A 22,275-nucleotide genomic window follows, 5' to 3' on the forward strand; every position below is an offset into this window, starting at 1 on the left:
CATATTCTGTTATATTTATATTGAAATACAGTCCAAACTGTTTTAAATAATATCTGAAAGCATTTTTAAAACATTTAAAGTATTTTAAAAGGCAACCATCCATTAAGCATAGATATTAACTTTTTCCCATGATATTGCAAGTTGTTAAAAATTAACAGTTTCATTGCTTTTATTCCAAAAGTGTCAATTATTTATCGTGAAAGGAATTATTTTTGATATGACATTCTTGTTACAATGTAAATAAAAACAGATTTTTGAAAACGATACCCCTTTCACATTGTCTTATTGGTGGTGTCTGTCATTTTTTTTTTAAATAAACGTGGTTGAAAGAAAACCACATCCACACCAATCTAAATCTGTCACGGGTATGAATAAATTTGTCCTTAACCGTATGTGGAAAAATTACTAGATTTCTGATAGAAATGTCATTACGTTAATGAGTGCAGCATAAACAAATCCAGAACCTCCATTCGACTAACAAATCGCTCTGAAATTCCTTGCTGACGTATGTGTGTAAATGTATTTATGGAAAAAATTATATATAGAATTAGTTCCTTTTGTTCCTTATCAACTGAAATACGTGCAATAAACTATCGCTCCATTTCAGTGGCTTTGTCTATAACCACACCAATCTCATTGGAACAAAAACAACCAGAACAGTTATTACACACCAACAAAATGGATGTTATCATAAAAGAGTTTTTTTACTTTGCCATATAAACAATTTTCTGCTTAAAGGAAGAAGAAAAAAAATTTTATTCGTCGGGGTATTTATTAAAAGAAATAGAAAGGAGAATCCAACACATTACCAGGGGTTATAGGAGAAAAAGTCACTGCTATTATTAGTCGCAAACAACAAGCGAAACAAGAACAACCTTGACTGTTTTGTCCAGAAAATACAGGCCTTCTAAATCACTGTAAATGTGACAACAGCATCCCCTGCTGTTTTGGTCTGTATCAAAAATGCTGCCCCATTTTGAATGTGCTTTTGTTCATTTATTGATTGGTCAAGCAATGATGTGGGAAGACGATGCAGCTTTTCTTTCAACTGACCATATTGTAACAGAAAGAAGAAAATGTTTTAATTTTCCCTATTAATGTGCATAAATAGAATCAATATGAACATCTGAGTGGATAATTTACTTATGTCTCTCTCCCTCTCTCTCTCTCTTTATATATATATATATATATATATATATATATATATATATATATATATATATATATATATATATATATATATATATATACATTCTCTCACACACACACATACACACACACAGAGGAAATTCTCAACATAACAGGCAGTGTGGAAATTGTGGCGCTATTATGTCTCACTATATCGCTTGGGGAGATTTGATCTAAGCTATAATTTTGGCAGGAAGGCAATACTTAATGTCCCTAATGTTCCAGTCATCTGCAAGTTAGATCTAAAAAAATCATCAATGAAACATCCTAGAACATATTTTGAGTGAGTTACATAATGCCACAGGGTTATGCAAGTTCTCCCCTTCAAGTTATATGATAAGTTTCGGCCAGGAGCTTGTCTGTAACTTTTTTTATTGAATAGATGTAATGCAAACCACATAGAGGGAATGCTAGAAAGGAAGTAACTTCATTTGGAAGTTTGGTGTGTTTTTCCTGCTAGAATGATAATGTTTCTGCAATAAAAGTATAATCTAACAAATATCAGAAATCTGTCTCACCTGGTTAATCTAGAGATTTCCTGTAAAGTACGCTGTAACCCAGGACAAAGTGTCATTCTCTCTAAAGTAAAAACAGTAAAAAAAACAAAAAAAAACAAATAAACATTATTTTACAGCAAAAGTATTTCATTGATTGACCCCCTTTATTGAAATGCTTTATGTGATGTTGCATTTATGTTGTTCTGCCTTGCACAATGTTCATAGCAAAACACAAGAACATCTGGAAACTGTCAACAACAGTGAGCCACTGACTCACAGCCCTCTCTGTTGAGATATTGCAATAAAAACACCCTTCAGAGTCACTCAGCAATCAAACACTATTGAGAGCTATGTGGAGCAGATATGATGGCAAGCACTTCAAACAAACATTTTCTGATTTAAAGGGGGTAAAAAGGTTTCTCTGTTTTCATTGTTACATATTATAATAGTCAATACAGTTCAATGCCAATGTTCTGGCTCAGCAAGATGTTTAAGGAAGCTTACTGATTCATTTTTTGGTTGCATGTAAATCTGACAGTATAAATGTACTTTATTTAATTAAAAATGCAATTACATCTTGGTCTTTTGGTCTTGGTTTTCTTTTGTGCTTATGTTTACAGTTTCCTTGTTGTTTTATTATGTTCAGTATATTTTAGACTCGCTTTATTAGTTTATGCTTTTGTGTGCAGTTTGTTGGTTTATTCTTGTGTTCTGTTTGTTTTACATTTAGTACCATTTCTCTTTATCCTTTCCCTTTGGATGATTTTGAAAAGTTTAGTGAAAGCAAAGGAGGCTGAGAAGAATAGTTCCATAAGCAACATTGCTAATTGTACCGTGGAGGGGATTGTGAAAATTGTGAGGCAAAGCCTATTCAAGAGTTTGGAGATATTTTTAAGGAGTAGACTGTGGCTGGATCCATTGCTTCATGAGTCACTGCACACAAACGTGTTCGGGACTTGGGTTATAGCTCTTGCATTCCTTGTGTTAAGCCATGCATTTGATCTGTGTTTCACTTTTTGAATCTAATTTCTGAAACAAATTAACTTTTTGTGATATTAGAATTTCTTAAGATGTTTTTTTACACATGGGGACAACAAACCAACAGCCCTCGCTCTAAATAACCTGGGGCTTTCATGTAACTAGCCATCTAATGGAAAACTGATAGTGGTTTTAATGTTTCAACAAAGGTTAATTCTCTCAGATCTTAGCTACCTCTTAACTCAAGAGGTACATTTTTAGTGCTGAATCTCCAGTCTTTAACCTATTGCGCATCAACTGTAGTGAACTTGTGCTGTCCAAGAAGCATTATTTTTAATAGAAGGTGGCATCCTTTCGAGGTTTCTGTGGCATGGAGCGCTATGCTTATCAAAGCCAGGAAAATTTCAGATATGCCTCACGTCTTTAACACACTCACTGATCCTCATGAGCCGGCACTCAGTGCAAGACCCTCCGGTCAAAGATTTACCACAGATCTGTGTTATATTCTCTCACAAGCCCCCAGCTTTGTTTGACACGCTACATTAGGTAAAAGTGAGTATCAGCATCACTTTTTATGACTCCTTTAACAGATGAAGTAATATACTAAACCATGCATGAACACCCTGTTATGACATCTTACTGTGACTAACACAGCAGTGGTCATGATCAATGGTCTTAATTGTTTGTGTGAATTCTGCCTAGAAAAAGTACCCCAATAGACACACTGCAGATTGACACCCGCACAGTTATATGAACGAAACTCAGAAGCAGTCAAAACAAAACAGCAATCATTCTCTAAACTCGGGATTGCTATATTTGTCCGCTGTTACATTATTTACTGTTTCAAATTACATTAATAAACAATAGCAAACAAGTTTTCAGGTTTCTGTCATAAACATCAGGCGTTTACAGTTCTAGTAAAAAACCATTAGGTTTAACAAACAACTGAATTGACCTCTGCAACAAAACTGACTCAGGGAAATATGACTGCTGACGTTCCTGCTGCGTCCACATGTATTTTTCCGGTAACTGCAGAATGCAGAGGACAGACAAAACCCATTTGGTGCGACAGAACAAAATGCTGAGGCCTCTGATCAATGCAGGTTTATTAATGACACATACACAGGGGTCGCATATTTGTAATTTTTTAGATGGTCCACTTGATACACTTTCAGCCCTTTGGCCCACTGTGCGAAGCACTTCAAAGCCTGTAGTAAAAGCCAGGACCTCTGAAATTGTGCAGTGCTGCATGGGAAAAATAATATCTCCCAAAGGAGAAAAAGAAACAGGACAGCTACTTAGGGTGCTAGTAGAGCAACAGGGGGATTTTATATTCCCGGTTATAATATAGGACATTTGTATTTTCCTATATTATAAGGTAAGGTACAGACGCACAAATTATTCTGCTTAAGAAGGCTTCTTAAAAAGGAAAAAATATCATACGGAACGTAGCACTGATTACATGTTGCATTTCCAAATTAAGGCGTCATCCATAACATTTAATAAAAAGCCAGACCATTCTAAGCAGACAGTATTAGGACCAACCATTAATTAGTCATGCTTTTCTGGAAACTATGGTTAGGCTTTTTTCGTTGTTCTTCGGATTTTTTTTTTTTTTACAATGATTCTTCTTGCAAAAGAAGAAGAATAAACACATAAACATAAGCATGTAATACCCCACTAAGCTAATGCCAGGCTGTGTTGTAACACTCAGTTGCACCTTTTTTTTTTGTATGCTGCTGTATATGATGTGTCTGAAGGTGGATTTTATTTGTATGTAGAAGTCAGAACTCCCAGTTTCACCGCTGGAATTTGGAAACCCTGAGTTTAAGATTAAACATGACTACCACACATTTGAAATTTAGCAAAAGCTGCAAAAATCTAGCAAAAGCTTCAGTGGTTTGCATCTCATTAACGAAGTCTCAGTCAGGATTTCGGTTGTGAACCACTCAAATGCAGAGATTGACTGAGGGCGAAACAGAGTTCTTTATCGATGAACTTACCGGGGTTACAGAAGGAGAACAGGAGATGCAGCACAGGTAGAGTAATGGGCATGACAACAGACACTCAAACGGAGAATGAAGTAGTATAACCGAAGAATCCATGGAAGAACAATAAAAAAACGGTGAACATATAAACTGAGGAACAAGTGGAGAATGACATTGAATGAATGGAAATAAGTCATGAAATAATGTGAAGCAGCATGGGGCAGAAGGGGAGCAGGGAGACTGGGAAAGGGTAACTAATTAAAAAGAAATGAGCTGAAAAGAGATACAATAAAGCGATTAGAGCAAGAGGGACATCTAACAGAAAAATGATATATAAATAATACCTAATATACAAAGAACATAACACAAAAATTAACTAATAAACCAAACATAAAGGAATAAACGAATAATGAACATAAATAGTGGGAAAATGAAAAACACAGAGACACATAAGAAACCCAAAACCTGACACCCAAGGATTCTGATAGTCACACAGAAAGCACTGTATAACTTCTGATAATGAACATGTTGCCCCAGAATGTAAAACATGCTAGGGGGAAAAAAACGTTATTGACTTCAACAGATGATAGCGTTTACCCCGGTCAGTAATCACATCAATTATGAAAATCTCACTGGTTCACCGAGTTGCAGCCGAAACTGTGTGGGTGTAACACCATTGTGAGGCACAAATTCTGACTCCTGAGGTCGATGGAACCCTATTACAACGTGTGTATGAGCACCATGACAAGCTGAGCGACAGACGATTTAAAACCCTTCTGAAAAAAAAACTCACTAATACAGACTCTTGTCTTAGACTCCACAAATTTATAAATAATTTGATACTTGATACTTAGAGGCCATAACTTAACAATCAGTTACTTTCGGACTCACTTTTGAAAATAACAACACAGCTTAAGTTTCCACCAGTAGCAAATCAACCAATCCGTGCATGTGCTAAATAAAGTAAATTATGAATGTGATTTAAAATATAATACAATGTAGGTGATAGAGTTGTTGTCATTTTGGTTTGTTGTAGATGATTACATTCTTTCAAACTAAGTTGCTGAACAATATGAGATAATTTGAGAAAAGACTGGAATGTTGCTGGGAATATTGTATGAAAGTTGGTGTTCACTGAAGCGGACGCTAAAGCTGCCGAGCCTCAGATGTGACCACAGAGCTGATTGACATGAGTAAACATTCTGATATGAGGCTCTTAAATTTGCTGTACTGGGTGTATTTAATTAATAATGATTGGTCTTTGATCATGCCGAGCAGCCACTTTACTGTGAGGCATTTCAGAGGGTCAGGCTCGGCCCCGCATTATTGACAAGTGATTTATTACTTAAGCAAACCGGCATTATGATAGTTCTGCGATACTGCCAGTAGATGGCGCCACATCTGTTTATATCTGTTCATTGTGCCCGTTGTGGGGCCATATTTTGCCTCAAAAAGGACCATCAAAACACTATCAGGATGGACGCTTGGTGTGTATGATCTTATTTTATCATGCTTTATCAACAGTTTTTGGTCTTTTTTAAAGCATATAAAGTTGCCATATACCTTTTAAACATGCCACTGCGTTACAATTGATGCAGAGATATTTATAAGAAACTGTTTGGGGGAAAAAGAAAAACTACATGAAAAAAAAAAACCTGAAGAATAAAACCCAGAAGCTTTCCATTTCAGAGACTGGGAGGTCTCATCTGTCCACTTGGATTAATCTTTTAAGCCTCGGAGATGGTCATCAGAAGACCTGTGTTACAAAACCCCACTAAGACACCACTGCCAGTACTACACTTTCAAGCTCACAACAAGCTCTCACCCCAACTGTTACCTAACTCCCTTCAAAACCTCAGTCAGCTTAAACTCTGAGCCAGGTCCTCAGCTGCAGCCAGGATACAATTACACGCTATTCTATTTTTTATCACAAAGAGGCGGTTCTTGGGGAATATTGAAGAGGTTCAAAACGAAGGAAAAAAGGATAATTGCTTTGTTAAAGATTTACTAGGAAAAAAAGGTTAAGACAAATGACCCCTTATATTCAACCATTTTAAAGTCTTGTTTGATTCCAGAATAGGTGCTACACGGGCTTTTAAAAAAATTGAAGTCCAAAGACTTAAATTGGTCAGACCAAAAAAAAAATCTGACATGAAGGGCAGAGCAGAAATAGAGTAAAGCAGTGTGAGCTCTTGTGCTTGGATAACCATTAGGTCTAACAAATGCACTCAAATCACAGACTTCCAGAAGATCTTGCGCAAAATGTAGAAATTCCTCATATTGTAATTCATTTTTGTTGAGAACAAAATGGGGTTTAGTGTTGAATATAACATGTGATGTAGCAGGAATACATGAAATGAGAAGAACTGGTCTACAGAGATGTTCAAAAGTAACTAAATCTAAGGCAACCTTCAAATCTGTAATGACTAAAATGAGTGTCTAATCAGTGAATGCAAGTCATCAAGTCTGCCTATAACACTACATTGTTCGGAATTCAGTTTATGCACTGTTTTAGACCCCTCATCCATCCATCCATCCATCCATCCATCCATCCATCCAGTTCCACTTTTCCAAGATCAAGTCATGGAGGTAACAGGACCTGATCTTCTCAGACATCCTTCTCTCCATGGACACTCTCCAGCTCATTCTGGAAGATGGTTTCTTGGCCAGATGGTATAAATAGCCCCTCCAATGAATTCTGGGTGTCCTCTCAATGAGATGTGGCTGAAAAACTTCCAAAAGGAGGCACCCAGCAAGCATCCAAATCAGATGCTCAAATCATAACTGCCTCCTTTGGATGCAGCGGAGCAGTGGCTCAACTCTGGGCATCCCCTGGATAATGGAGCTTCTCACCATTTTTGAGACTGACCCCAGCCACCCTACAGAAAAAAAGCTTGTTTCTGCTGTTTGCAATAAGAATCCTGTTTTTTTTTATTTTCAAACCCAGAAATGTTCTTTTTTTTAGTAATTACATTACCCTAAAAGCTATGGAATAAGACGTTAGAGGTAGGCTTGCTTTGTCCTAACGCAACCAAAAATAATGTAATCATCTGAGTTTTAAACTAATAAACACTAACTATCATGGTTTATAGGTCAAAACAAGCTGTCACAACTGTGGTCTGTGGCTTAAATACTTTCACTCCTGATAACATTCAATAACAAAAATGTTTAAGAAACTTAAATCCCAGAACTTGAGTCTAACTCAAGCCTTAAGACTTTAAAAGAGGAGCCCAAAGCCCCATCCATACTAAACAGGATATTTTGGAAACTGGAGGTTTTCTGCTCTATTTGCACCTTCTGTCCACCTGATAATGGAGATAATGGTCACCAACCAGATATTTTAAAGACCCTTTTCAAAATGAAGATGTTTAAAAACTCTGTATATGGTGTTTAAAAGTGGCCAGGATGTCTGAAGATTACATAGGCATGGAGGTCTACTTTGTACATGCCCACTCTGGCTTTCTGTACTAAAAACCAAAACAACAAATTAACCTATTTTTATCTGGATTATTACACATTTGTTTCTGTTTCCACTGAAACTCAAATACAAGCTGACAAACTTTATGACATAATGGAGAACATAAACTGTCAACAAAAACCTGAGCTACAAATGTTATGTGAGAATCTTTAGCTTAGAAATGCTTTTGCTAATCACAGGTTCTTACTTTTTTATTTTGATTTAGTTAAATTATGCTATCACCATCTACTGGCAGAGTAAATATATTGCAGTGTTTTTAATTAGAATCCAACAAATAATGTAGACATTATTGTCTCCAAAACCCAGGTAAAAGTAGGAACTGAAAAAACAAAAACAAACATCCAAAGTACTGTAGCCCAAAATGAAATGTGAAGTTTTTTATTTTTTAACTTAAAGGTATAGTAGATGATCTTCTTCCGGGATCATCTTACCTATTGGTTGACTCAGATGAATCATTGTGACGTGCTCACCTAACGCCAATGTGCATCCACGTTCCTTGCTAGTTTACTCTTATTGGCTGCACACTTCTAGTGTTTATATATTCAACGAGCTTCGGTTTCAGCCGTTCATTATAGGTCTTCTGCTCTCACTTTGAAAATGGCTGAGAGTCACAAGAAGCAAACTGTCTTACAAGTCTATGGGAAGAAGAGGAAGGCCTCAGAAGACCAGAGTGAATTTGGGAGATTCTTTCACATTTTCCCCCTGAGGAGCGGAAGGACAGGTAGGATGGTCTTGTGCATGCGCAGTTATTCAAAAGGTGACTTGGGCGTTTCTTACCTAGATTTTCAGAAATATCATCCACTATATCTTTAAACTGAAGCTCAAGACAAAGATGCCATCTGTTCTGGTAGTAACACCGAGTTAAAAGTGGTGACTCAAAATTCCTGGCAACGGAAGATAGTTAGCGGCTTTTTTTTAAATGGACTCAACTTTACTTTGTTGAATAAATAAGCTTTCTAGAAGAAATCACAGTCAAAGCCCTGATTATTTTCCACTCTGACCTTGTCAACTTTACTAAACACAATGTGCAAAACATATGAGGACCAGACAGAAGGAGTGCAGATAGAAAAACGTTAAAGTATTTCGGAAAGTTTAACAAATTAGTACATCTCTTCAAATATTCAGGACAAATGCAAAGGTAAAAGGCAACTGGACTCAGAACAAGTTGAACAACTTAGGAACATTTATTCCAGTGCAGCAAGGAGTGCAGAGCCATTTATATAGCGGAAAATAAACAACTTCACAAGTGCATGGCACGGCATGACACCCATGTCATCAATTGTCTGCTTCACACTCCTTCAACCTTTCATTAATTTAGAATAACAGTCAGAAAATCCATCCAGCACTACAAACACTCTTTTCTAATTCCCCTGGGCTCCATCCAAAACCAACGACTTTCGAGTTGAATACAAACATTTGAATAGCGCTATCCATACATAACACTACTGTCCGTTCCTAAGCTAAAACATCCACCACAAGCTTTAGAGGTGGAAAAAAGATGTGGTTTGGAAAATGAGCCCACTAATGTGTGCATGTTGGCAAATACAACACAGAGAAGATCAATCAAATGCCCTGGTCTCTTTCTCTCTCTCTCTCTCTCTCTCTGTGCATTGAGTGTGCTATGAGTTGCTAGGGCACAGAGGGGAGCAGCCTGATCCTCTGACCAGCAACCTGGACCAGGAGTTGGGGGAAAACTGCCACAAGATGGAGAGAGATGCCAACATAAGCCTTGGCTTCTTACACGTCTCGTCAGTCTCTGTACCTCCACAAGAGTCCAGTGAGGAATGTGCCGCTCGTATCCAGATAAACAAAGAACAAGCTGACCACTGAATCTAGATGACAGCTTAGGTGATGCTACTAACTTCACACATAGCATCAAGGTACAAGTCCCAGCAGGAAACAAAGCATGGAAGAGTATTTAAAAATGTATTTGTCTAAGGGTAGTGAGACGCTGGAGTAAAGCGTGTAAGGGATCCTTCTGCCCGTGGGGCTTTTTCTATACAATTTCAAACATCCGCTGCAATTTTAGAGCTATTTCAAGCATTTTTCAAAGCTTTCAGTGCATCATAGCTATACTTCTACTAATAATTGTAAATATCTCATTTTTATTTAGGTAATGATATTCAATAAAATTGAATAGGGCAAACTTTCAAGTCAATGAAACACATTGTGTTCTTGAAGGATTCACTACTTCCCCTTTATTTCCATCATTCTAACTTTAAACAGGTCAAAAGCTATCAGGCTAATATCAAGTTCTACAGCTTTCTATTACTACTTTTGCTATTTTTTATTTAATTACAGTTCAAGGTCCATTATGTATTTATCAAACACTATGAATTGGAATGTTTTGATAAATAAAACCCTCTTCCTTTAACCAAACCTTCAGGATTCCATAAATAATGTGTAGATCAACATGCAGGAACTGTTCTCCTCTTTCACATTGCATCACTTTAAATGACAGCTTCTTGACAAAATTGAACTACCTGCTTAAGAAGCAACGACATCCCAACCACTTTGCTTTCAGTCAAAGAAGTATAAAATGCTTTTAACTCACTGATGTGTTCACATTTTACACAGTTACAGTAAAATCAATGCGTCTGTGATCCTTGAACCTTAACACATACTAATGTGGTACAAAACGCTTAAAGGATTTATTTAGTTACTTAATTTTAAGGAAAATTAACAGTACAGTGCATTTAAAATTTCAGCTTATTTTAACCTTGTCTTTTGAACATTGGATACAGCCATGAACTGGATACAGTTTGAACTGTTATCTCTGCTAAAATTTAACTAACAGGTTTCTGGCAGGGTTTTGACTAGTTTCATGTTTTTGCTCACTTATAATATTAGTTGGAATTTCTGCCTCACTTTAGCCTTTCCAGCTAATTTGACCCTTTCTTTTTTATAGAACTCAGAATATAGTTCTGCAGAAAAAGGATTTTTCGAGGACTATTTGAGTCGAGTAAGAATATTACTTTATATTGTTAATTTTTAGATGCAGTGCCGAGGAATTTCGCAGCATTTATTGCTTTCTAAATAAACTGTACAGTGTCAGCACAGACTTTCTGTCCATTTATTTCTGAAGGATGTCCCCCACCCCTTGCACTCCACCCCGATAGCAGAACATGCGGTACAGGACACATTCATACTGGACGTGGGAAAGCCAGTGCCAAGGGCATTGTTTATTCTTGCTTTAGAGTCCTGTCCCGAAGCTCCATAGCAGCTCAATACATCAATTTCCAAGCACAGACACATCCACAAATTCCCCTGCCCACAAAAGATGGGGAAGGTTATCTGAAGGATGTGGCTGAATGTCTGTACTCCCATAGCCAATTCCCCAGGGCCCTTCTTTGTCTATTGCCATTCCCTTGGCCTTTAATCGTTTACAGCACCTTATGTTGAGCCAAATCACTCTGTCTTTCAAACTAGCACTAAGACAAGTACTTTGTGGAGGGAGAATGACATCTCTGAACATGGTTTTCAAGAACATGTAAAATGTGTGGAAAAGAAAATTCCTCTTTTACTGCTGAGCATTGAAACACTGATTATTTCCCCAAAAAAACTTACCCTTAATATAGATAGAAGCCACAGGTATTGGTGCCACTAATGACCATTTAAAAATAATATAACTAAAGCATTTCTTAATCTTTACTCTGCTTTATGTTTTCTTTAAGTTGGTCATAGTTTCTGTGGTAATTTATTGGTCATCCATTACATTATGCTTCCTTGGGGTATAAATGATATAAAATTATAACAGTCCTGCCAAAAGGGCTGGAGAAGGAGTCACACTTATCTTGCGACCACCCACATTAATGAAGGTGTTATATGGGGTAGAACAAGAACTCGCCAAAGATCAATGATACAGAACTGCATGAAAGTGAAGCATCTTAATGTCTCAAGAGGGTGGTTTGGAATTGATTCCAGAAAGAAATGCCCCTTTTGTCCAACTATCACAAATATAAACATGGAATTAGGAATTTACTGGAGTATGGTGCTCTGTGTAAGGTACAACAAATGATGAATTTGTAGAAAAGCTGCTTATGTCCACCATTAAGTATGGTAGAGGATCCATTATACTGTAACTTTGTATTACCCATAGGTTGTGGGAACCTTGTAAGAGCTCCAGGCACAAGTAAATGTTTAAATTACAAGGTGATTTTCAATAAAAAAAAATATTTTTCTGTCTTAATTTGGTCTTTAAACAGTATAATAATCCAGAACACGTAGCCAAATCAACTTAAAAATGGTTCATCAGACACAAAATCAACCTTCTCCCATGGCCATCTCAGTCGCCAGACATGATAAATTCTATTGAGTTAGCTGAGAAGAGAGCATAAGAGAGGAACAAGGACTCCACAATCAAGCTAGACTGAGCAAAGAAGGAGGAGTCAAAGACCCCTTTCTATATGCTTCAACCTTGTGAAATGTTACAGAAGAATAGGTATAAGTATTTTTTCATGTGACTTGTTTTTCACTCAAAAACCATACTCAAATTAAAAAAAGAGAGTATTAAATGTTTAAATATAAAATGTTGATGCCACAATGAAGTATGTACTTAGGGGTTGTTCACAGTGTTCATCATTTTCACAAGTGTTAAGACCATATGCTCGGTTGGGGTGGGGGTGTGGGTTTAAGACCTGTTGTACACTTCTTAAATGATTACCTTTTTATAATACACTCTGGTATTACAGCTCATTTTGCTGTTCTCGCACATGGCAAACGTGTCATCGCAGGACAACACAGGACGCAGAATTAACAGTGCGCTAAGTAGCTCAGTTGTGCAGCTCTGTGGCAGGTATGGCAGGTGCAGAATACAGTCGCAGAAAACTGTCAGTTCATGTCAGCCAGTATGGTTGGGGTAATGCACCACTAAAAGATTCAGCAGCACATTACCGGAGCTGGGCAAAATTCGGTTCCCGTTAAATATTCTGTTTTCTTAAAATTTAGGTGTGAGTCATGTAAGGTTAGAGTTAGTGAACTGCAGACTGGTGAGGAGAATCTGAAATAGTCATATACTGGTGCTTCCTACGGCACCAGGGTTATACCAGCAGGAGTACAGAATACCACACAACACCAGGAAAAAAAGAGAGAAGCTGACTACTGTAAAGCCCTCATTCAGAACCAGTCACGAATGCACTTTGGGTCAGCAAACACACGTGTTACCAACAATTAGTCTAAAACACGACTTATTCTGTTTATGAATTGCTTCTTTACTCATTCTGAATTGTTTCTGAACTTTCCGACCGTGCTGGTTTAGAGCCTCAAAGCTCTTTGCCTTGCTTTCCTCCCCTCCCCTCAGAGCCTGAGGCTTCATATTGTTATATTTTTATCTCTTCTAGTTTTTTTTTTTACATTTTACATAGTTTTCTTTTTATTCTGCATATTTTAAAAAGTCGCATTGTCTTTATAGACGACAATTCTGACCTGTAAAATAATAATACTAATTTTTCAGTGATGTGCCATGAAAATGTAAAATCACAGTAACTTTACCTAATAATAGCCCCTTATGTACATAGGTTCTATATCTATGCCTCAGATATAACATATTGGGGTACTTCAAAAGGAACACTTTTTCTCCAGGAGGTGGTGTGGGGGGGCTTTTTTTTTTTTTTTTTTTTTTTTTTTTTTTTTTTTTTACACATTTCTATCAGACTATCTACTAAACACGTCTGGTACAGTGTGTCTATCTGATTATTGTGCTAACCTGTGATCCTCGGGAGCCTCTCTTGTGGTCCCATTCTGAACGGGAAAGCATCTGTGGGAAACAAAGACAGAAACATGTTCAAAGCTCAGTGCTTCACATCCTGTGTCTGGTAACTTCCTGGATCAGGCGCACCAAAAGAAAAAAAAAAACAAAAAAAAAACCTGTAAATAATCTGTACTGTTTTAGGAAGGGGTTGGAGCACATGGATGAAAATGCTTATGAAGGAGAAGAAAATGTCAGTTGTTTAAACTTTTTTGTCGTTTTTAGTACGCACGCGGCTCTAATGTAATTTCACAGCCAGGTTTAGTTTACTTTAACTCTCATTTACTGCCTCAGGAGTGTATGGAGGCTGAGGATTTTTTATTTATTCTAATTACCAGCCTCTGCGTCCTCCCACGGGCCTCGTAAACCCATTTTCCACTCTCTTGTGTTTCTCCACATGCATAAATGCGGTTCTGCCATTGTTTCTTTTTTTTGCTGAACATGTTGCTTAAGAGGTCAACATTAAACTCAGGCTTATTTCTGTCAGACCCACCACCATAACGAAACGCAAGCCCAGCATGTTGCTAAATTGCAGCTGAAAGCTGCAAAGAAAGAGGCTCAGTATGAAAGCCAATTTGATAATTCAGGTGTAATTTACTGTGTCAATGGAGGTCACTGAGTTGTATCATGCTGTGAGTGGAAAAATTATGCTAGTCTGGACAACAGAGTTATTTTGAGTTCCCGAAAGAGCTTCTTTGCTAAACAAAGAAAAAAAGCTAAAAATCCTCATACTTCATAACAATCTAAATTCAATTCAGTTAAATCCATTAGCCAACCTTATCGGCATCACTTCTTAATCAAAGATTTGCCCAACACTGCTGCCTGTGCCATGTAATTCTATGTAAGCTAGAACTTTCACACCATATAGATTTTAATGCTTTTACTGAAATAAATATTAATTACTGGAAAATAATATTACAATGAGAGCATGAGAGCGAAACAATAGGAACAATAATGTTCTGCTCTGATACGCTCCACATAACCATCCACTACACAGTTATTAAGCTTTATATCGGCCATTTGAACCTTTAAACCTTTGCATTTTGTCTTTGTAAGCAAGGATTAACTAGCTTAAGTCAGCTATCAGCACACTTTCAGATATTACTAATAGGTTTTGATAGCAATACTGTAATAAGCTATAACAGATTTTTCAAAAAACAGCAATAGTGTTCTTGTGAACATGTCTTAACAGACACACTTTACTTTGCTGTAAAATAAATCAAACTCACATTAGATGTAGTTGGTCACCTATAGAGCAACATGTAAGGCCAGTTTCTTTATCCATTCATCCAGCCAATTATCGTCTACAGCTGCGTATCCTCGCTGGGTCGCAGGCAGGCTGGTGCCTTTCGCCTGCAGTCATTGGGCCGGAGGCAGGGTGCATGCCAGACAAAGCAGTTTCTGTATTTGTCGGGATATTTTACTGTGACTCGTTATTTAAGTATGATAAAATCTACCCGCCCAAAAACAAGCTTCCATGTGCCCATGCATCTGATGACAGAACAAAAGGCATAAGGGAAGTTTTGTTGGTGTTTCTTCCTCTTTAACCATAATTATGTGAGAACTCTGCATAGATAATTTGAAACCAATGAAATACATGGAAGCGGTTTCTGAAGAGGACCAGGGTAGACTGGAAATACCAGAATCATTATCAGCGGAGCATCGTGATTTTCTCAATAGTGTCTCTTTGTGTTGAGGAGCGACTATAGTCACAGGTATATTAATCAACACGCCAATATTTTGAAAATGACAATTGACATACTCCATTTACCAATCTGTTAGCATCTTCATTAACCTGTTGATCTTTAGTGGATTAAGAAATTCTTAAAAGGGTTTTCACAGCCAGAACCTCTATAATCACATATGCTGAACATATTAAAACAAAAAATATATTGTTGTTTCTATAACCCTCTTAAACATAGCAGTTCACCTGTAAAGTGCAGCCTGCTAAAGAGGAGGACATCGTTGTTAAAACTAAACCCACCTAGACCAAATAATGGTATATTTTGGCAGTGTTGTACAATAAAATTAAGAAAAAGAAGAGTTGACGGGATAATATAGCGATTCTGTTTTATGGAGATAAAGGTAGCATAAGACTGCTTCCTGGACTTGAAGCTCAGCTTTGGTGCATAGCTGGGAAGTCTCTGGCCACTGTGCCCCCTCCATTCCTTGCACAGATGCCATCATATACCATTATATAATAGGTAGAATTCTACCAAACACAACTTTTACAGACTATTGCCATGTTGATTCTGTGATGGGAGCGCTGGGCATTTCACCTTATAGCAAACAAATAATTCAATAGCTACTAATAGCTTAACATTTGCATATGGCAAAACCATTTTGTCCAATTTAAGAAATGTAGTAAAATCTAATGAAGCATCAGGCTAAAATAGAAGGCCTCCGATTTAAGCCTGTTTGCTGTTCCGATGTCCCGGATAACTGAGAATATGCACAGGCATAATAAAGTATCAAGTTTCCAGTAATAATAACCACCTAACATTTTCTGACACATGTAGGTCACGTGACCACCTTTTTCATCTTGAATCCTAGCACAGTTTACTAAGTCATCTGACTACCAACGAAACTTCAGAGCAAATAATGAAAAAGTATTTAACCATTGTTTGAAGCAGACCTGCTGGCAGTAAAGCAATGGTTTGGAGTCTGTAATTATTCTTTACAGTCTGATAAACAAACATGCTACTGCCATATATAGCTGAGCAGGATATATGTTCTGTTTCAATCTTTATAGGAAATATGTTGTCCACCTTGTCCTTTGGTCAAGGTTTCATTAACAATGGGCATAGCAGCACAAGAATTAGTGACCCTGACAGAAAGCAAACATTTTTTTACACATCATTCATTAAAAAACAACAACAGTCTTTGTATAATTTGACATTTTGGAAGTTTAAAAAAGAAACATAAGTGCTTTCTTAACCAGTATTTCCATGCTATATTTATAAAGGATGATTATGCTTTGATCATCTACAGTATTATTGTAAATCCCCTAAAATTTGTAAGAAGTTGACTAAAAAGGTACACAAATAATGTAAGTCCCTGTAGATGATATTATTTTCCAGTTCCTCTTTGCCTAACTTCTTAGTGCTCTAAAACCAAGATTTTGCCGTAACAGTACAAGAGCTGAGTGCAAAACCTTCTCCCCAAAGTTGCAGCAGAGCACTGCTCCATTAGAAGATCGCCTTAGCGCTAAAATATCCTGACACACACACATATAAACAGGCTGTGTTCTGACAAACTTATGTAACTCAACCTTTGATCTGTGTGCTATGAAAGAAAAACTTAGACTACAACAAAGTCTCCATGTGCTGTTTGATGAACCAAAAAATACCAACAAAAAAAAACATCTAAGCTGAGCAAAAAAATTGAACACTGCACACAGCTACCCTGCAAGGAGTGGCTCTGAAGGTCACAATAAGATGGTTTTCCGTACTAGCTCAACCATTTGATTGTACATCACTGTAAGGAAAAGCACAGAGATTTCATATGACCTGTTCATTCCACTTAATCTTTTATACCTATAAGAATAGGAAAAAGAAACACAAAAAGTTGTATTCAACACAGTGAAAGTTGAAGTAAATCTTTGAGTGATTGAGTGATCATATTATTGAATCATTTCAGCACCAGTGGAGTCGCAGTTAATTCTGGAGTGGTGATGCATATGTGCAGAAAACAAGAAATGTGTGAGCTGCAGCACTAATTTGAAGTATATTATTGACTTATCCAAAGGTTTTATGGCAGGTTGCTTTTTCTGGGGATCAACTTTTGCTAGAGCACATATTTTTGCGTTGTATGTATTAATTAATGTGCCAGAACCAATAGATAGGAAGAAACAATAGAGGGTTTGGGAACATTCTTACCTTATATACTTAAATGTGTATATTTTTGTCCTAAAAAAACAAAATCTTTTTCTTTCTATCTTTTTTTTAGTGTTCTTCAATCCTGGACCTCAGCACTTTTCATCTCATCTGACACATCTGAACCGACATGGCAACATTCTTTCAAATACATCAGTCTGAAATAGTGTTGCTACACATCAGGCTTTCCCAGATTTTGTCACATTCTTTTAGTGAATTTTGTTGTGGTAGAACAACACAAAATGGCACATCGCTGTGAAGTGGAAGGAAAATTACACGTAATTTTGACATGTTTACAAATAATATCTGAACAGTTCAGCAGAACCTTTTTCTGGAGTTTTACTATTCTATTGCATTAATAGGCTTTGATCAAACTGTTCCATTATGTCCATGGCTGTATTTCCATGTTAGTGTGTTTAGGGTTCTTGTCCTGGTAAAAAATTACTCCCACCCATAGCAAATGGGACTTCTTATTGGCTGCACTTGATTTTGTTTAGGGGTATCAAAATATCCTGCCAAAGCAAACTTTTTCAAGGTACTGTACCTGACCATAACCCATTCACACACACACACACATTTAACGTAGGATGTGCAACATTGTACGTGTCCTGGGTAAACTGGAGAAGAAATCACGTGTGCTGTGCAAGAACATGCATACTCTGCACATAAATGCCTGGTTTAGAGTACAGGACCTTCTTTATGTGAGACACCAGCGCTAACTGCTGCCACCACCTGTGCTGCTCTGATACAACTCTTCCATAATCAATGAGATCAAAAGTAGTATAGGTCTGAATGAACCAGACTTAAAAGAGTAGACATTTTTCAGCTCTGTTTACTCAGTTTATCATCCTTGATAAATACTGATTTATTTGTCTTAATATAATTTTTTCATACCATTTAAACATTTTTACCTGTCTGTTTTTTTAACTATGCAAAGTACATTGTGCGACAGTCACAGTTCAGAAATTGCTTTACAACTAAAGTGTGATTGATTGATTTTGATTGGCGGCCAGGGCAGTTAGGATCACCGTTGGGCAAAATATACATACAAATGCTCATCATTCCTAAGCTACACCTCAGAGCCATTAAACTCTTGTTAGCAAAGAAACACTGCTCCGAGCATGGGAGGTGGTGACAGCTCATATACCCCCCCTTTTTGTCATTGATCTCCCTGAAGTCTCTTAATGAGGCCAACCCATCACACTATCAACCTGCCATCAGCCTGTTACAGAGTCAGAAAAAATGAACCAGTATCTGCCACAGTCTATTGCTCACTGCAAGATAACAGCACACAGCATCTCTTAATCATTATCGGTGACATTGACTTATTATCTTTGTATTTCCTATATTTACACTGCCTTGCAGAAGTATTCACACTGCTTGGACTTTTCCAAAAAAAAATCTATTACACCCAAAAACTTTAATTTATTTTATTGTGTTTTTATGTGACGGACCTGCAATCATAAACATGAAGTGGTAAGAAATTGCTACAAAGATTTTACTGTTTTTAAAAAAATATAAAAATTGATTTTTGTAAAGTAGATGAAGAGTATCCGGGCAGCAAATTTCTAGTTTTACCACAAATTCTCAGTTAAAGATGTTTAACTGGGTTGTTCTATCATGAATGTGCTTTGATCTAAATCATTCCAATATGTTCTTATGTTCAGGGCTATTGTCCTACTAGTAGGAGACCTCCTGCCAGTTTCAAGTCTTTTGTAGCCTCTGACCGGATTTCTTCCACAATCGCCTTGCATTTAGCTCGATCCGTCTCTCCATCAGCTCTGATCAGCTTCGTTTACATATTGAAAGCTCAGAATCATCTTTAATTGCCATGTTGGAGCATACAAACAAGGAACTTTCCCTAAGTTTCAATTTGCTTTCAACGAAGACATTTTAAGTACAAACATACAAAAAAGGAAAATGTTAATTCTTTTGTAAACGCAGTATGTGTTTACACACTGTATATGTATCTACAAAAAAGAAAGACATGGTTGGATTGGTGTAAATAAGTGTGGTATTTATCTGGTTTTCTGACTGTGAAGTGTTCATCAACTTGAAAGCCTTGGGGATAAAAACTGTCTCTGTCGCAGCTGGTTTTTGTGAGCAGCGTTCACGGATCTAAAGGAAAAAACCCAAACAGTTTGTGTGCAGGGGTGTTAGGTCTGCAGAGATGTTGGTTGTTCTTTTCCTGCTCAGGACCTGTGTGGAGGGAAGGCCAGCCTTGATGATCCTCTCAGCAGACCTAATTGTTTATTGTAGTTTGAAGGTGTCTTGTTGTGTTGATGAGTCAAACCACACAGGGAGGGATGTGCAAAAAACAGACTGAATAATGGCAGTCTAGAAGATAACCAGCAGCTCCAGTGGAAGGTTGTACTTCTTGATTTGCTGTGAGAAGTACTATCTCTGCTGAGCCTTCTTCCGAGGTTGATGAGGGGTCAATTGGTGCATGGGGAGCTTTAGCTTTAGTGCAATGTGAAAAAGTTGGTAGAAGGGGTGATGACTGCTTTTCAAACCTGCAAACCTGCACTGCAAAAACAGAACTAGAAATAAGTAAAATGTTCTTAAAATTAGTGTATTTGTCCTTGATTTGAGCAGGTAAATAAGATGATTTGCCAATGGAATAAGATTTTTGCACTTAAAATAGGAACAATTCATCTCCATCATCTTATTTAGAGTGCAGGATGTCTAATTATCTTATTTTAGGGGTAAAAATACTCATTCCATTGGCAGATTACCTTATTTACCTGCCCAAATAAAGAATAAATACACCAACTTTAAGAACATTTTACTTATTTTTAGATCCGTTTTTGCAGTGTGTTAAGGTCGTCTCCCAGACATGGATTTTGCTCAGGATATGGGGACGAGATCCTGTAAGTTATGATGTTTCTTAGGGCATTCCAAACTGTATAGCTGTGTCACTAACTGAGAAACTGTTCTGTAGCTTCTCGCTTTAGCTTCTCTTTGTTGCCTTGATCTCCTTGGTCAGTCCGTTCCTGGCCTGCTTATGCAAGGCCCCGATCCCACTGCTTTAAGCCTGTTATTCATTTTTACAGAGCCTTCTCAGATGTGAAGTGAAATATGGCTTATTGTTGTTAAATGTGCAAAAAGGTCTTGGCAGATCCACGGAAATTTTAGAATTTTTTTCAGAGCAAAGCATCCAGATTTTTAGAGCAAAGCATCCAGCTACATGATGCTGGATAGTGCAGCATGACAATGCCAACATTATGCTTTACACTGGGGATGGTGTGTTCTGAGTCATGTCCAGTGTCAAATTTCACCCACACTGAAGGTTTGCAAGGTTTCCCCTACAAAGCTTGTAGAACACTGCATAAAGGAAATCTTAAAGGTATATAGCCACATTATACGCCTATACCAAAAAGACCAAAATCCAGTTGATTATGATAAAATAAGGCTATATACTCCACGCATCCATCCAGGTAGTATTTTGATAGTCCTTTCTGAACCCCAGCATGATGAGCTGACATAAACAGACGTGGCGGCATCTACTGGCAATACCACAGAACTATTAAAAAGCCAGATGGTGGCCATTGGCACAGCTACTAAATAAGTCCCCACCATGCTGTAATGGCTCACAGAAAACCGACAGCTCAGTGTGGTCGAAGACCAACCCGACCTACTCATATTTCAAGTTCCAGTGAGCTGCCTTCCACAAAATCAAGGAAAATTACAGCTCCTACCGAACACAAACAAGGACACAGCGTGACGGTAAGAATTTTTTCAAAGGCTAAAACATTTTCATTGGAATGAACGCATATTAAACGCATTAGAATGCTATTTCCCCGATAAGTAAGTTGTTTATGACCCGGTCACATGATGTTGTAATGGTACATATTCATAGAAAGGGCTATGTTTACTATCAAATTGAGCAAAAACAAAGCTTATAAGACAAAAATAACAAATACCACGCCAACAGGACATGATAATCTTTCAGAAAAACATTGTATGCAACCAAAGTGAGTTACTGGCATATACATTTTTAAAATGGCATATAACGTGAATATGTACCTTTGAGGCCTACACTCAAAACTGTCTTTCATGTTTTTTTCGTATTCAATATAGACCAAATTGGTAGTGTGCACTAACTAAACTTGTCATATCAATAGTTCCTCCAGACTTACCATGGGCTTCTTTGCCACTTCTCTGATTTTTATTTTCCTTTTCTGGCCCTGTCACTTAAGGTGGGCAACACTCAACACTCAAATAATGAATTGAACAGTGCTTCAAATATTGTTTTGTAACCTAATCTGTTAAACAAACTCATGTTTGCCATTTATTAGCACAAACGTAAAACGGCATGCATGCTTTAAAAATATCAATATCAGCTCTTCTCTGACACCATGGTGGGAGTTTCTTAAAATGACGGAGTCATCACTTTTTCCATGCAGCCGTACACCCATCTGGCATAATCCTGACATCCTACAAAAAAATAAAAAATATGATAAACTTCCCATACTGGAAGAATAAAGGTATTGAATACCTGGAACATAGAGTATATTTGAAGGAA

At 37.3% G+C, this 22,275-nt stretch overlaps 1 protein-coding gene across 1 annotated transcript in view; it reads right to left on the reverse strand.

Moving 5' to 3' along the window:
• LOC105938489 (cGMP-inhibited 3',5'-cyclic phosphodiesterase A) overlaps positions 1 to 22,275 on the reverse strand; it is a 117,621-nt gene that overhangs the window by 43,092 nt on the left and 52,254 nt on the right. The window contains exon 2 of the mRNA XM_036147916.1: positions 13,834 to 13,884. Within this exon, the coding sequence (XP_036003809.1) occupies positions 13,834 to 13,884 (51 nt within the window). The remainder of the gene's footprint in view (positions 1 to 13,833; positions 13,885 to 22,275) is intronic.

This window comes from Fundulus heteroclitus, chromosome 2 (assembly GCF_011125445.2).
Source record: "Fundulus heteroclitus isolate FHET01 chromosome 2, MU-UCD_Fhet_4.1, whole genome shotgun sequence".
Classification (NCBI taxonomy): Eukaryota; Metazoa; Chordata; class Actinopteri; order Cyprinodontiformes; family Fundulidae; genus Fundulus; species Fundulus heteroclitus.